The sequence below is a fragment of the Penicillium odoratum genome (assembly GCF_028828045.1).
Source record: "Penicillium odoratum strain IBT 22623 chromosome Unknown utg000008l_segment0_segment0, whole genome shotgun sequence".
Classification (NCBI taxonomy): domain Eukaryota; kingdom Fungi; phylum Ascomycota; class Eurotiomycetes; order Eurotiales; family Aspergillaceae; genus Penicillium; species Penicillium odoratum.
The window spans coordinates 79883-95506 of record NW_026643150.1 but is presented as its reverse complement, the minus strand read 5'-3'; the positions used below and the strand labels follow the sequence as shown (position 1 = coordinate 95506).

The 15624-nt window shown below is 46.2% G+C and overlaps 5 protein-coding genes across 5 annotated transcripts; 3 read left to right on the top strand and 2 right to left on the bottom strand.

Annotated features, from left to right (window-relative positions):
* Positions 1-2766: 2766 nt before the first annotated feature.
* N7520_010265 (uncharacterized protein) lies at positions 2767-3963 on the bottom strand (the record flags this gene model as incomplete). Its single annotated transcript, XM_057144198.1, has 1 exon — positions 2767-3963. One exon carries the CDS (start codon positions 3961-3963, stop codon positions 2767-2769), a length of 1197 nt encoding a protein of 398 aa, XP_056989952.1.
* Positions 3964-6216: 2253 nt separating this feature from the next.
* On the top strand, positions 6217-7259 carry N7520_010264 (MFS general substrate transporter; the record flags this gene model as incomplete). Its single annotated transcript, XM_057144197.1, is given in 6 exon segments — positions 6217-6337; positions 6386-6633; positions 6685-6716; positions 6928-7002; positions 7042-7147; positions 7158-7259. The coding sequence occupies 6 exon segments, from the start codon at positions 6217-6219 to the stop codon at positions 7257-7259; spliced, it is 684 nt and encodes a 227-aa protein (XP_056989951.1).
* A 104-nt stretch (positions 7260-7363) lies between these two features.
* Positions 7364-7681, top strand: N7520_010263 (multidrug transporter; the record flags this gene model as incomplete). The annotated part of the gene is made up of 2 exons (XM_057144196.1): positions 7364-7463; positions 7518-7681. The coding sequence occupies 2 exons, from the start codon at positions 7364-7366 to the stop codon at positions 7679-7681; spliced, it is 264 nt and encodes an 87-aa protein (XP_056989950.1).
* Positions 7682-11102: 3421 nt separating this feature from the next.
* Positions 11103-11597, bottom strand: N7520_010262 (uncharacterized protein; the record flags this gene model as incomplete). The annotated part of the gene is made up of 1 exon (XM_057144195.1): positions 11103-11597. One exon carries the CDS (start codon positions 11595-11597, stop codon positions 11103-11105), a length of 495 nt encoding a protein of 164 aa, XP_056989949.1.
* A 1399-nt stretch (positions 11598-12996) lies between these two features.
* Positions 12997-14566, top strand: N7520_010261 (cytochrome P450; the record flags this gene model as incomplete). The annotated part of the gene is made up of 4 exons (XM_057144194.1): positions 12997-13416; positions 13880-14019; positions 14074-14483; positions 14541-14566. The coding sequence occupies 4 exons, from the start codon at positions 12997-12999 to the stop codon at positions 14564-14566; spliced, it is 996 nt and encodes a 331-aa protein (XP_056989948.1).
* Between the last annotated feature and the right edge of the window lie 1058 nt (positions 14567-15624).

Here is a 15624-nt window from a genome sequence, read left to right as displayed (position 1 = left end):
CGCTCGTGGTAGCCCGTGGTGCATATAAAAGTGGGTAAAGAACGCATCCGCCACTCTCTCAGCGGTTATCTCTACCATACTTATAAGGATCACGCTCTTTGTAAGCCGGTCCGTGATTACCATCAGATTCGTTGCACCTGTGTGTGCTGTTGGGGGTAGTTCCACGATAAAATCCATGGATAATTCTGCCCATATTCGCTGCGGAATCGGTAGCGGTTTCAATAGCCCATGCTTTGTGTCGCGCCATACAGTGCTACGGCCGCAAATTGTGCAGTTTCGTAGGAAGCGTCGTACATCTCTCGCTGCTCCTGGCCAGAAGAACCTCCGTGATAGTATCGCGTAGGTAGCGTCTCGGCCAGGGTGTGCTGTGACGTGAGAGTCGTGGATCTTCTGTATAATCCCTGTGCGTAGCGTCTCATTGTCTGGGATCCATATCCGTTGCCTAAAGTGGAGTAGCCCTCGTTCGTCTAGGTGGCACTCCGATAGGGTCGTTTTCACGTTTGTTTCGGCGGTGATTCGCCGGTCTCCCTTTACCAGGGCTTCGCATATCTTCTGATACTCCAGATCAGTAGATCTCGCGTTCTTCCATTCTTGTTGTAGCGTAGGCTCTTCGAATAGGGGTATTTCCTTCTCAAAGTCATTCCCCTCTACTGCCAGTAAGTCAGGTCGTCCTGTCTTGATTTGCACCTTTTTCAGTAGGGTTCGGAACCGATTCGATAGTCTTTCGTCCGTAATGTGCTGTGGGGTGTCTTGGCTTCGCCGTGATAGTGCGTCAGGTCTCGCGGCGAGCTTCCCGGGGCGATACTTTAGTTCGTAGTTGAACTCCGCAAGGATATCCGCCCATCTCATTTGTCGTTCGTTTAGGTGCTGTGCTTTGCCAAAGTATCGTAGGTTTTTATGGTCCGTTACGATAGTGAATCGGGGCACCATCTTTAACTCTGGTCTCCACTCTCGGAGGGCACGTATAATCGCTAGCAGCTCTTTGTCATGAATCTCGTAATTTGACTCTGCTGGCGATAGCTTCTGGGAGAGGTAGGCGCACGGGCGTAGCTGTCCGTCTGACCCGTATTGCGATAGGACGGCTCCTGTGGCCCATCCTGATGCGTCTGCCTCGATAACTGTTTCCTTATCCTCTTCGAAATGTGCTAGAATCGGAGCGTTAATGAAGAGGCCCTTCAATTCTTCAAATGCTCGTTGGCAGTCGTTATCCCACGTGAATTGGGCGTCTTTTCTCGTCAATTTCGTTAGGGGTGCCGAAAGGTCGGCGAATCGGGGTATAAACGGGCGGTAGAAGTTAGCGAATCCAAGGAAGCTCCGTATATCTCGTACTGATTTCGGTGCTTCCCATTCTCGGATAGCTATGACCTTCTTCGGGTCAACATGGATTCCCCTACCCGCTTGTACGATGAACCCTAAGTATTTCACAGAATCCTGCTCAAACTCCGATTTTCCAATATCACACTGTAGGCCTGCTGCCTGCAGTTTCTGTAGCACTTGTCCTACTTTTCGCCGGTGATCCTCTAGCGTTCCGCTGCTGTAGATGATGATATCATCTACGTAGGCTGACACAAAATCATCAAGATACTCCTGTAGGATCTTATTGATATACCTCTGAAAAGTCGCTGGTGCGCCAGTCAGCCCAAATGGGGTAACGTTCCACTCGTATAGGCCGTATCGTGTCCGAAACGCCGTCTTCCATTCTTCTCCTGGTTGGACGCGGATCTTATGGAAAGCAGCGATAATATCCAGCTTAGAAAACCATCTGGCCTGCCCCATATTCCTTAGCGTCTCTCTTATCAGTGGTAACGGGTAACGACCCTTCACGGTGAGTTCGTTTAACCCGCGGTAATCGACGCAGAATCGTATACCTCCGCCTGGCTTCCTCACTAGTAGGACTGGGGCCGCGGCGGGCGATTTGCTTACTCGTATGAAGTTCTTTCCAAGAAGGTCCGTTAGCGTCTTTCGTAGATAAAGGAGTTCTTCTTTGTTCATGCCGTAGAGAGGACCATATGGGGGTGGTTCCTCAATACCGTTCTGGTCTCGTTTTAGGGTGATTTTATGGTCGATTCCTGGTCGATTCGGTGGTAATTCGTCAGCCAACTGCTGGCTAAAGACATTCAACCACCGCCAATAGTGCTTTGGCAGCTTATCCTTAGGGTCATCCTGTTTCTTTGGACGAAGCGCCTTCTCAATGTCGTCTATTGTGACTTTGCCGATTCGAAGTCGATTCGGCTGCTTCTCGTTGTGCATAAAGTCGTCCAACCCCTGAGCTGTCGACTTCTTGACTTGTATTTTCTTTACGTTGGTTGGTCCGATCGTGCGGTCTGCGCGATTCCAGCACCTTGTTCGTTCTCCGTTTCTCGCAAATATATCGATATACCCTTTCTTTGCTGAGTATCGACCTTTAACGTTCTTGTAGCCAAGGATCTCCTAATATTATACTATCCTCCTGCTGGGGAATAATATACGCGAATACTCGTCCTTGCTGGTGGCCGTGGATATCCAGGTTAAAGTGCGTAACTTGGGTGATTCGGCTTTGATTCGGGACTATTCCATCTAGGATCCGCGTAGGTATCCTAATGCGCGGGAGGTGGAGCGACTGAACTAACGCTTCATTCACGGTTGCGTAACAACGGCATCCGTTGTCGACTAGGGCTTGTGTAAATTGGATTTCATTCACCCTAGCGTCGACTAAAAATGGTAGTGTTTCTCGTTTCAGCAGCCTTTCGACCCCCTTTCGCTCCTGTTCGCGACTCAGAACAGGAGTTACTCTTTTCCCGAATCCTCGCTTAAGGAGACTTCGTCCTCGGAAAATGACACATTTGATCCACGATCATTTGTGTATCTGGCTTTCTTGCTTTGGACCCTGCGGAGATGCTTCTCTCTTGGTCCTTGGTGTTGTGTGGCTGGTAGGGGGCACTTTGCGATAAAGTGGCCCAGCTTACCGCAACGAAGGCATCTTCCTTCGTCTCGTCGCCTCTCTACTTCTTCGTGGTCGACCCACTTCGCCTGCCTACTCGTCTCGGGCCCTGATCGGTGGTGTTTCGTGCGGAATTCGGCTTGGTTGACTGTGGTGGTTGGAGTCCAATCCATTGAGTCCTGGTGCTTCTGGGCGTATACACGGTGCGATCTTTCTGGGGTATTGATGCTAAGGGCGTCCATATCGGTGCTGATTTCATGGAGCCGAGCAATAAGGTCCGAAAACGTAGCGGGAATACCACGATTCATCAACGAATTCGTCATGCTTTTATTCAGGGATCCCAATAGGATCTGCCTCTTCGCTTCGTCGTGCCATTCGAGGGCACCTGCGTCTGCAAACTCCTTCTCTAACCTAGGTAGAAATTTCGCAAAAGGCATGCTATCCGACTGGCGTATCTGGTGGAGACGTCTCGCAGCACGTGCTTTGATATTTGGGTCTCCGTAAATACCCTCAAGGTAATCCAGAATCGTCTGCGGATCTCCATCGTTTCGTCGCAGTTTCACAAAGGTTCCGGTATTCTTCCAAGCGAGCTTCTCAAGCCTAGAGAACACGTACATAAACTGATCTTGGGGCGAGCCAATTGCTACGCCATCCACATGCAGTTTATTCTCTATTGTCACACGCCACGTTGGCCAGTCGGCTGCGTTTCCTCTAAACGGGGTCGGGTCTGGCAGTCGTGCCTTCGGGCGGTATACGGGTTCTAATCGTGGGGGTTCCGGGGTCGATCCAACGGTGGTTCGTGCCGGAGTTGGTTCCCCTGTCGTCGTTGTTGGCCGTAGGGCTAATTGCTCTATTATGGTCTCTAGGCGACGGATTCGTTCGTCTTGGGCAACGCGCTCTTGGTCGTAACGTCGTATTAATTCTTCCTGCGCTGCGCGTTCTATGTCGATTCGCTCGTTCTGTTCGCTCTGTATGGCCTGTGACTGTGCCATTTGCTGCAGCAGCGTCTGCGCCCATGATGGTGGGCTCGTAGACTCCTGCATCTTCACTTAGGGGTCACGTCGCCGAATCACTCTTGATTCAGGGACGATTCGTCTATGGTTTTAGATTTTTACAATATCCAATTGGAAGCTTTTTGTATGTGAAGGGCTGAAGCAGAATTTATGTTCAATTGAGCTAGGCCACGAACTGTGTACAAAAAGCTTAAAGAGAGAATTATTAAGTAGGTGTTCTGTGTGTTAGGTTGTTATGGTCACGTGGTGCACGTGACCTTATACCGGGCACTGGCCCGTGACAAAGCAAGGCTTATTCAATACATATAGATGCTGAAGACCTAAAGCGACATCTATTCTAGTGATCTCTGCCGTCGGCTGACGCCACGAGCGCTTCCATCACGTCGTCGAATGTTTCATAGCGACTGGCGTGGGGAAGTTCGGTGGCGAGAATGACACCTTTTTCGGTCTATCCGACGCGGTGTAGCGAGGCCAGAATTTCCTCTTATAGCTCTTCAAGTTCCGATATGGTAGCGAGTTTGGTGAGAAGGTCAGAGTCGAGGGCATCGGGGATGGAGGAGGCGCCGGCGGGGCTAGGGAATGCGCTTTCCAGTGGGAGTGACTAGAGTCTACTAGAGTGACTAGAGTCTACTAGAGTGCAAAAGTCTTGGCATTTTTTCTGTATAACAGAAAGTGGTTCATAGAGTTATCTTTTCTACGGAATTGCTCATAATAAGGATGAATCTGTAAATTGTATCGTAGTCTCCTATTTATGCATCACGACTTGCCTTAGTCTCTCATTGGTTAAGTAGAGGGCGCATCAACGCAGCCGTAGTAATTAAGCCACAGGGACGAGCAGCCTGCCCCGACGTATGAATTCCATTGGTGCGCTGTCCCAGCAACGCTCAGCGTTTACATATTGTAGTGGGGAGAACTGGTCCCTACTACGGATTACCATACCCTTACGGGTCACATTCCGTCCCGTAAGGAAAAGGGTATATTAATACGAACTTAGCACTAGTTACAGAATGGACGCACTTACACATCTCTCACTTTTGACCTTTGTCGAGGGATCCACTGCTCGCCGAGGGCGACCTTCGGTCGTGGTGGGTTTTGCTGAGTATATCCGATTCGTGCGTCGTCAGAGCGTACAGCCAACGAGCGTTCCCCTCTTCAATATATATGTAAATCTTGGCCCACATTCTCAAAATCGTCAGAGGCGCCTAGGAAAATTCGTTCAACATAGACTTGTCAACACTTCACAAGAAAGGATGCTGTCAGTATTAGAGTGATGACCTATGAGGATAAGTGGTTATTATGGACTGGCTTCTTTATAAATTGTAGATAATATGCAGCTTTAAGAAGAGAAGTCTGAGGGTTATATTATAAGTTCGACGTAAGGTGCCCGCTTAGTAGTCGTGAGTAAGAAATACCCTTATGAGTGGCGGCAACTAGAAGCTACCGAATAGATAGTGGACTACGTAGTGTAAGACCAATATAGGCCCGTAAGGGATAACTTATAGTTTCTTACGCTAAAATCTCCGTCTAAAATTAGCCGCTACTATATAACAATAATTATAAGTTTTAAGCGAAATAAAGAACCTTCCGTATTCGATAAGATTTACCTATACTATAATGGCGTATACATAATATCAGTTACGTTAATGGGATGCTACCATTTAGTTAGCGGGTAGGAAATTTGGAACGCCACGTAAAATTTGCGTTCTTAGAGACTTGCTGATTACGATATATGATTCCAGATCGGTCGGCGGGCTCATGAAATCGGGCGTTGAAATTTTCACTGGGGCTCAGACTCACCAAGACGGTCTGCAAGTCCACAACGATGATAGATTAAGACCGAGACGACTCGCAGAATACAGCGTAATAGAGAAAATGTAGCCTCATGCGTTTTTATTTTATGCTTTAGAATTATTCTATGATGATTTAATCCAGAATTCAGGATCATTCGCGGTCCTTCCCTATACGCATAACATTATAACGTTTTCATCAACTTACATAACTTGCGCATACTGGCCGAGACCGGTCCACGTAGGGGACCATAGAGCCCCACCTTATGGGATAAGACAGCTTCTCAGTCTCATCGCAGTCCAATAAAATAGCTAATGTTCGCTTAACCAGTTTCCGACCAGACTAGAACGGACCAGTTTATTATATTACCAGCAATCCTCAATAATTCATGACTATATAGGTTTAAGCACCCCGAAAAGTAGTATAGCATCCTGACTTTGGCCCTAGTATATATAGTAAAACGATATCTATCCCTCAAAGAAAAAATCATTATACATGGAAATAGTTCGCGATGCACCGTTTAGACAGCTTGTCCGTTTTATTTTTCGTTATAAGTTTTTTCTATATCCAGAAGAGCACCCTGGTTTTGAATGCCCCCATACTGCATACAACGCAAGTAAATTCAAGGGAGCCGTAGCTGATGCTAATTGCTAGCTCAATAGAGATAGCAGGCTTAAAAGTAGAGCTGAGCCGTTTTTAAGTAATGCTGCAGCGGCGATTAATGTGGCAGGCTTTCAGGGACAGGAAAAAGACGATCTGGCCCTTAATTATCAGGATACAACATTAAGTCTAATCCAGTATCAAACACTCGCATTCACAGCGGAAAGGCTAGAAGAAGAAGAAAAACTAGCCCTAAATAAGACTCTAAGTATTGTGCTGTCCCTAGCGAAAAATTCCGACGGGACTATTTTGGTTAATTAGTATACGTCTAATAATACCGAAAATCCTCAAAATTGGTCTTAGAAAAAGAAAGCCTTTATTGCGTTTCACATTAAGTAAGTTTCTCCATCCCTTATATTCTGTGGCAAGATTGCAGATCAGAGCTAAATAGCCCGCACCCAGTTTATATAATTTTGTCGTTTATTGCGGTTCCGCTATCTACGTTTCCAATAAGATATAAGTATGTGTTTGGAAGGCTTGAAAATTCGCCTCACCTGACTAACTAGAAAATGATGTCCGCATTAGACTAACTCATTACCTTGAAAGGCAAATAATAGAGCACTTCGGGGTTAGTGAATTCAACGCATCGTTAGGACTAGCACTTTATATTATCGGATGTTAGTGTGTCTCCTTCCGGATTCTCATAACTTACTAATGTAGTATAAGATGGTCTCGGTCCTTTACTATAGGCTCCGATAAGCGAAATTCCAACTTTCGGTCGGAATATACCCTATATGGCCACATTTGCCATCTATCTAATCTCTGCGTGCTAACAGTACTTACGCATAATCTTCCTAGTCTCTTGGTCTTGCGTTTTCTATAAGGATTCTTTAGTATTCCCTATCTTACAAATGGCGGAGCGACCATATAAGATATAGATTATCTATACTCTCCTGATTTTCACTCAACTTTTGTCCAGCTAACCCAAACTTAGTACTCGCTTCTTTACTTACCTTATTCATTGGCTTGCTAGGTTTCAGCAATGTTCGCTGCTCCTGCATTAGGGCCCATGTTGTCGGGTTTTGCTGTTATCGCAGAAGAGTCAGTTATAAATCTTTACTCGGCTTTAAGAGTCAAGAGAGGTATCTGACGGCTCCACAGCTAGCGGTGGTCTTTATAGGAAGTACTTTGGATAGCGAGCCCCATTTTCATTCTTTGGTTTTTCTTTCTGCCCGAAACATCAGCAGACAATATTCTTCTACGTCGTGCTACGCGACTGCGAAAGGCTCTCGATAAGCAGAACATCAGATCGCAGACTAAGATCACGCGCGGAGACCTAAGCTTTGGGAATATCGCCTAGGATGCTGTCATCAAGCCATATAAAATTATGATCAAAGACCCCGCCGTCATATTCACCAACGTATACACCGCGCTTATATACCGTATATACTAGTCTGTGCCATAACCCGCAAATGGGTAGGTAAAGTCAACCCGCAACCCGAACCCGCAAAACCCATGGGTTGGTCAAGTCAACCCGCAACCCGCATGGGGCGGGTTGCGGGTTCGGGTGCGGGTTACCCACGCTAGCCCATCTTTGCATAATTTTTTGACACTATACCTAAAAAGGATGGATAAATCCAATTTTTTATGTAATAAACCACTTTTATGTACAATTTTATACATAAATTTCTATGTTTGTCCTGTTTGACGACCCATTGGGTAACCCATAAACCCGCGCGGGTTTCCCATCAGAACCCGCAACCCGCATGCGGGTTAGACAGACCGACCCAAAACCCGACCCATAGGGAGGATGGGGCGGGTTCGGGTGCGGGTTTCTGCGGGTTACGGCACAGCCTAGTATATACTACCCCTTCTTTGAGGTATTTCCATTGGTATATAGCCCACTATATGGTTTCAACCTAGGAGAAACTGGTGTTGTGTTTATTTATGTGGTCGTCGGCTATATTCTAGCAGTAGTAATATATTTTGCATATTTGCACTTTCTACTAATACCAGATATCAAGCAGAATGGTTTACAGCCTCCAGAGTGGCGATTAAGACCATCTCTTATTACCGTCTTTGGCCCCCCAATTAGCCTCTTTCTGTTCGGTAAGTAGAACTTTCACAAGGAAACAGATTTACACACATTTTCAACCATCAATCAGAATGCGCTAATTGAATCGAAGGTTAGACCGCGATTATTCATATTCATTAGATTACCAGCGCCATCGGAATCACAATTTACGCTCTAAACGTTTTCATCATTTTGCAGTGCATTTTTATTCATATTCCAATATCGTATCCGCAATATACTATATCTCTTTTTGCCGGCAATGACTTTTGCCGTTCGGCCTTTGCATTTGGCTCTATTTTGTAGTCTCGGCCAATATTCGAAAATCTCGGAATTAGTTAAGGGATAAGTCTCTTAGCAGGTCTCAGTATTCTAGGCATAGTAAGTTTCGTACTCCAGGTGCTTCGTAAAAGCTAACCAAAATCGTTGCAGGTCGGTATTTGGCTACTTTACTTTTTAAGAGCACGCTCTAAGTTTGCTGTTGCATAGAGCTGAAGAGTTCGCCGTTTTTATATATCTCATCCTAAGAAAGGCCAAGGCGCGGATAATACATCGCTCAGAGGTATACTCGCCGACTTCCTTAGGCTTATAAGTCGTGCCGAAAGCGTAAGACAAAATACAGTAGCGAGATCCCGGTTTTTAGCAGTGCCCGCGAACTCAAGAGTAACTTTTGAGGTAGATTATTCATTACTAGTAGTATTACTAGTAGGCTTCTTTAGAACCCAATTTAGGTCCTGATTACCTAGCCCGATCCATTATGTACCAACTAGGGCCCCATTAGGGCTTAATTTTACATAATTTACCCCTATTATGCTTCTATATTCTCTATATTCTGCTATTTCGACTAGGTGGATTTAGATAAATTTACACACATATATAGAGAAAGCATAGATAAATCTATACTCTGAAATCGAACTAAATTCGACCAGTAGAAAAGGAGAAATTTAAAAAGTCTCATTCTCATATATTCAAAAATCTTTGAAATAAGCGGTAGCTCCACCGCTTTTCTAATAACCCTTTGTAATTTATTTATTTTTATCGATTAAGAGATATCTAATATATTACTAGTAACATATAAATCTTCTTATAGATTTAGAGATTTTAGCTCATAAAATAATAAAACTTCATTAGCAAAGGGCCCTAAAACATGCTATGAACATACTATACTATAAGCTAGGCATATCTACTATATTTGCGACCTAATTAGGTATTGGGTTAGGTTAGGTCGGACTTAGGTCCTGCCGAAGCATAACAATCTCTGGATCAACCATAGTTGCGTAACTGTTCTAGAAGATTTCTTTTTCCCTAGACTTCTGCATGGGCTGGGCCTTGGACATAATTTTCTGGCCCATGGGCCGGTAAATTTAAATCTCTATGTAATTACCATGTAGTCTATCAGAAACATTAGTATTAACTAGGTAATATATGTAATATATGTATATATTACTTAGGCTTTAGCATGGGTTGGGCCTTGGACATAATTTTCCGGCCCATGCAGAAGTCTATTTTTCCCTATGAGTGTCTAGAGCATAGATAGATATTTCCATACCATACTCTAGGACAGTCTAGACTGTTCGGTAGCATTATGATATCCATACTCTTTGCCATTCGAAAGTATCGCGCGATGCGGTAGTATATTAGATATTGTGACTCTGCATATTAGGCTTCATCCATAGCCGCCATTTTCACCAGACACTCCCAGCGTGTCAGCCGATGACCTTCGCCACAATTGGCGCGCTTAATTAGTCTCAATCGCCTCTTCGTTAACGGACACTCCCAGGTCGGGTGCCCATAAGCGCAGTGGCCGCATCTGAAGACGTTGGAACTAGGTGATTAGATAAGCCTTAGCTTTTGGCATTTCCAACATAGTAATTCGTTCGCCACATCGGACATCGTCTTCTGAATAAGTTTCATCGACCTAGGGGATATAGTTTATAAGACACCCCACGACAGGCCTTCTACCACGCAGGATGCTTGCGAAGAGCCTCAGCCCCTGCTATACTATTGGCTATCGTCACCTAATCACCCGAAGGTAGCTTCCGGGTCGCGACAAACGAGGCTTACCCAGCCAGGACCCCAGAATTTTGCCGGGTAATCATAACCTGTCATTCGACTCTTTCAGCCAAATGTTTCGGTGTCAATCCTCGGATTTATTCCCGGTTCGGCCCAACTTTGATGATCTCACAGTCCTCACGAAGCTCGACCTTCGGTACTTCCGGGGGGGGACGTGCCATTGCTCCGGTATTAGGTGGCTCAGCCTCGGTTAGGTCACGCTGCCAGTCTCTGACTGGGATGGTGCGCCACGCCGCCGCTGAATATCAAGTTTTTTATCTGACCTTAACAGGTCTCGCGGCAAAGTTTAGGGCGCGCCAATAACAAACACATAACAGGGAGGTACACATATCTCAGTTTCTGCGCCTGTCTTGATATGATCTCATGCCTCTGTTGCACGCCTAACCCTAGAACACTCTAACGTCCCGAATTGACTACAATCCGGCAAGGCCAAGAGATACTTCTTATATCCCTCGGGAAGCTACGCCTCCCAGAGGCCGGTACAGTTATTACCACGGCCAAGTGGTCGCTTCCTGGTTGATTATGGCTTTCAGAAACTACTTACGTCAAACCCCTTATAGATCCCTCATGAATATTATTCTTAAATTACTATTCGTATTTATAGTATCTCTAATTATAATTTCAGTATCGCTGGCTATTATCGGTCCCCCTTCCGAGCCATCTCACAATCAACCCACTTATCACTTCCCGGCCTCGCAACCAAGTTATTTGTCGACGAAGAATCCGGAAATTCCTGGTCTGACCCCCGCTCGCTCCTCTGGTAGATGACCGTCAGCCCAACACTACCCTCTAAGTGCCCTCTCTTGTCGAGCGAGGACAGGTTGTGTGAGGTTGTCCGCGACGCCAGCGTCCCGGTAACGTGCTTTCGCCAGACAGCCTTGAAGGTCGGGAGATTTGAAGCCACAATGGCGCTGTTGAGTTCGACGGCAGAGATAATGACCATTTCGCCGAGGACGTACGTAAAGTCTGGGTGGACTGCGAACTGGTGAAGGACGATGATGCGAAGGCAGGAAACAATGACCGCGATACCGGCAACGGTGATAGTGGCAATAATACCCAGTCGGCGGGTGACGCTTGCTTGGATCTTCCATAGGGGGCGGATAGGGGAGAAGAGGATGATAGAGTCCATCATGATGCACTGAGGTGGATTGGTTAGCTGCACCGTCTTTTTCTAAAGCTAGTGGCCTAGGGACTTACAAGCGCGGCAGGCACGTAGTAGGTTACGGATGTTGATAGGCACTTGGCGTCTGGGTATGTCGCGCTGTCCCAAAAAGCTTCCAATGGCACTGGAGGCAGTAGAGCAGCCAGAGGGAGATGGAAACGAGGAAGTTCATTAACAATGTCGCATAAACACAATAGATGAAGCTTGTCTGGTTTGTGAGCCTTAGAAGAGCAAAAATCCCGTCTTGATGGAGAATTGCATCCAGATATATGCAATTTCTTCAGAAAGGAGAAGCTGCGTGCAGATTAAAAGTCAGATTGAGAACCTCTGAACTGGATATCGGGGTGGCTTTCCGAACATACATTGGATAAGGTCATTACAATCGCTGGATTAGGCGTGGGGGCAAGATGACTAGAAATCTGTATCAGACCCCATATCAGAGCAATACTTCATTGGGTATATTAGAACATACAGTCCGCCTCCATAGTGAAGAAACGCACAGAATATTCCTTGTTGTGCTATATTGGAAATCTACACGATGATTAGATTGACCGTGTAGATTTCAAAATTTCGATAATACCAAACTCACCATCACTATAACCATCCACCAATCATCCATCCCAAAAGCTTTGATGATCCATCCTCGCCAGTATACGCGCACGCACGTCGAAAAAGTGGAGAGCGCCCAGAAAATGAAGGAAACAGCATATGCAGCCGGCTGCAGCGACTCCAACATTTTCACGAGGACAAGAGCGAGAGAGCCAACGCCCGAAAAGAATGACTAGAAAAGACAGAGAACAGGGCGAAGTTCGCAATAATATAACCTGGTCTAACCAACACTTTAGATCCAGGGCGTTGGAATTTAATGAGCGGCTGGCCGCGAATACACATGCGATCGACAAAACATCTGCCTTTCCTTCAATCCTTCGCTAGCCGCGGAAACCACTCCAACATCGAGGAAAACTCAAGGACTCTGTCATATTAGAGGAAAAGCGATAATTTCCCCTTCTAATCAGGAAGACAGCTTAGAAAACATATCAATTCCCGGAACATTGCGAGTTCATATTGGACAAGGCTCGAGAACGCGGCACATAGCGCCGGGGCTGATGCAGCGCTAAATCCTTGGTGCCCCGAAGGATCGACTATTACGCCGCTTCCCGGCACACTGGATTGCCCCTAGTACCGAATCACTTGATTGTTTCCTTTTCTGGCTCCCACTTCTATCCGATAATCCTCCAAGGAACGATAATCCCTCAAGGAATTGGAGAATGGTGTCTAGATTACAAGTGCCATTGTGTCTGCTGCCCCTGGCCAGAACGAGAGAAAGGCGAGAAAGTCTCACGCCGTAAAGCCCCCAATTTTTGAAGAGATGGCCTGGCCAACGACCCTCGCGACACTGCTGAGCCCAGCTCCTTCGCAGATTGCACCCACTTTCACAGTGCTCGGGGCCGCATTTCATCAGTGCATTCGCACCTTGGAAATCGACAACCGTATCAAGTCACTCTTGGCCTTGTACCTGGGAGCTTGGTTGGCCCTGTGCGGCACCTATATCTGTGTATACTCTCTGGGCACATTCTGTGTGATTGGACGCTCCCTGCTTGCCGCATGTTGTTTCAATTTCGGACTCGCGATCAGTATCCTGATCTACCGCGCCTTTTTCCATCGCCTCAGTCGGTTTCCAGGCCCATGGGACGCTAAATTGAGCCGGCTGTTCCCGCTTCAGCAGGGGATTAAACAAACTCAGTACCACCTGGATCTCCAAAAATTGCACCAACAGTATGGCGACTTTGTGCGTACAGGTCCCGGGAGATCTCAATTGATCGGCTATCAGCCGTGCCCGCGTTACATGGGCCACAATCGCCTTGCACAAAATCTCCATGGTATAGCCATGTGTCAGACGATAATGCACAGATTTATTTGAACTTAACGCGAGATCCCATGGTCCACCGTCGCAGGCGAAAAGCTTGGGAGCGTGCATTCAACATGAAGGTAATAGACTCCAATCCAAACTCTCCTCTATGGTCTTCTTGCCCCTTATTGCGTAGTAGCTAATAGATGTACGTGTTGTATAGCACTAGCATCATACGAGCCCCGCGTTCAAAACAAAGTGAATGTTCTTGCCACTCAGATCCACTCCAGACAGAATCAACCACTCGACAAGAAAAAGGTGGGCCTGAGATGCAACTTCTACGCAACAATCCCTCCATGATTTTTCCTACGTACCAAGTTGAATTTCTAACGCGCGACCACAGCAATGGGGCTTGAAAAGCGACAAGACCCCGCAAGACGTCATCTCCTGGCTAGTGAAAGCCCTCGAGGAGAAAGACCAAGTTGCTCCACCAGGCGCCCAGGCTCTCAACGACGATGGCCGTCTCATAATCATCGCCGGAAGGTCCGTCAGGTATCCTAAAGGCCCTAAAAATAATTAATCCAACATAAAATCCAGTGACACCACGGCCAGAACCCTCGCCCACGCACTATATTATCTGGTCAAGACTCCCTCTGCATACCAAAGTCTACTAGAAGAACTTGACAACGCCTTTGGAAGTAAAGCCGATACCTCGGAATTCACTAACGAGAAGCTCTGCCACCTTCCTTGCCTCCAAGCCGTCATCAACGAGACCCTCCGCCTCAAGCCTGCCGTGCCTAGCGTTAACCCCATACTAACTTCACCACATGGTCTACATATTGAGGAAGTTTGGATCCCAGGCGATACGATCGTTGTGATACCGCAGTATGTGCTTCAGCGCGATGAGCGCTATTTTCCCTCCGGTTCGGAATTCATTCCGGAGCGTTGGCTGGAAGGAAAGAATGATTTTTCTAAGCATGAGGAAGCATACTTCCCATTTCAAATAGGTAGATATATCAGTTATTCTCATTGAGATTGGAATTGATGTGCTAATGACACTTCAGGTCGGTACTCCTGCGTTGGAAAGTAGCTCGCACTCATGCAGCTTCGATGCGTGATCGCCCGGCTCGTGTACGATTTTGTCTTTGCGTTCGCAGATGGGGAGGATGGGTTGTCATTTGATGCTGACTCTAAGGATACTTTCACTTTTACTCTTGGGTCATTATATTCAGTTTTCATAGATCGGGTTCGGGAATAGTGTGGGCTTAGACTTCTACATGGGCCGGCCCATTGCTGCCTGATTCTGTCTGATTTCTTAATATAAACTGCTGAGTCATCTGAAATTAATTCTGTTATTTACCCGCATTTTGGTAAGAACATGTACCACTTAACTTATTTTCTACCTTATTTCTTATATTTTTATGAAATATCCCTATTTATAGATAGATAATATATATGTTTATTAATATAATAGCTATTTTCAAAATATAAGCGTATGGTATAGGGTATATCTAGTCTGTGCCAAAACCCGCAAATAGGTAGGTCAAGCCAACCCGCAACCCGAACCCGCAAACCCGATGGGTTGGGTGCTTTACCCACGCTAGCCCTGCGGCTTTTCAATTTCCCTGTTTGAATTGGGGGCGTTTAATACATGGGTTTCTATCACTGGGTTGGGTTCTGAAATTTTGAAATGGGGCCCCATTTGCCGAAGCCTAAACGCAAACTAGTCAAATCCATACCGACAGAAAGCCACAATATGATTGGTTTCAGGAAGGCGGTGAGTTGTAAAAACAATAACAAAATCATCGTAGGAACAATCTTGATCCGGAAGAATTCTCTGACCAATCAGAAGCCTCCATTTCCACCGCTTTATGAGGGTACCCGAGTAGTAAGAGGGGTAGATTTTGATCCACGGAAAGAAACACCAAGGAAGTTTATTCTTCAATAGACTATGTTTCATTGGCCACAAGTCTTGGGTCCAGAGATGCCCTTGATTATTTATATATTGCTAAGCCTTACTCAGCTAATCTAATCGTCCTTGACTCTCATAGGGATTTGCGGGGTAGTCTAATTACCCACGTCGATCATGCGCCACATGAAGCGCGTGCATATCAGCTATCTGTCATAAATAGTCGTTCTCGGACCAGT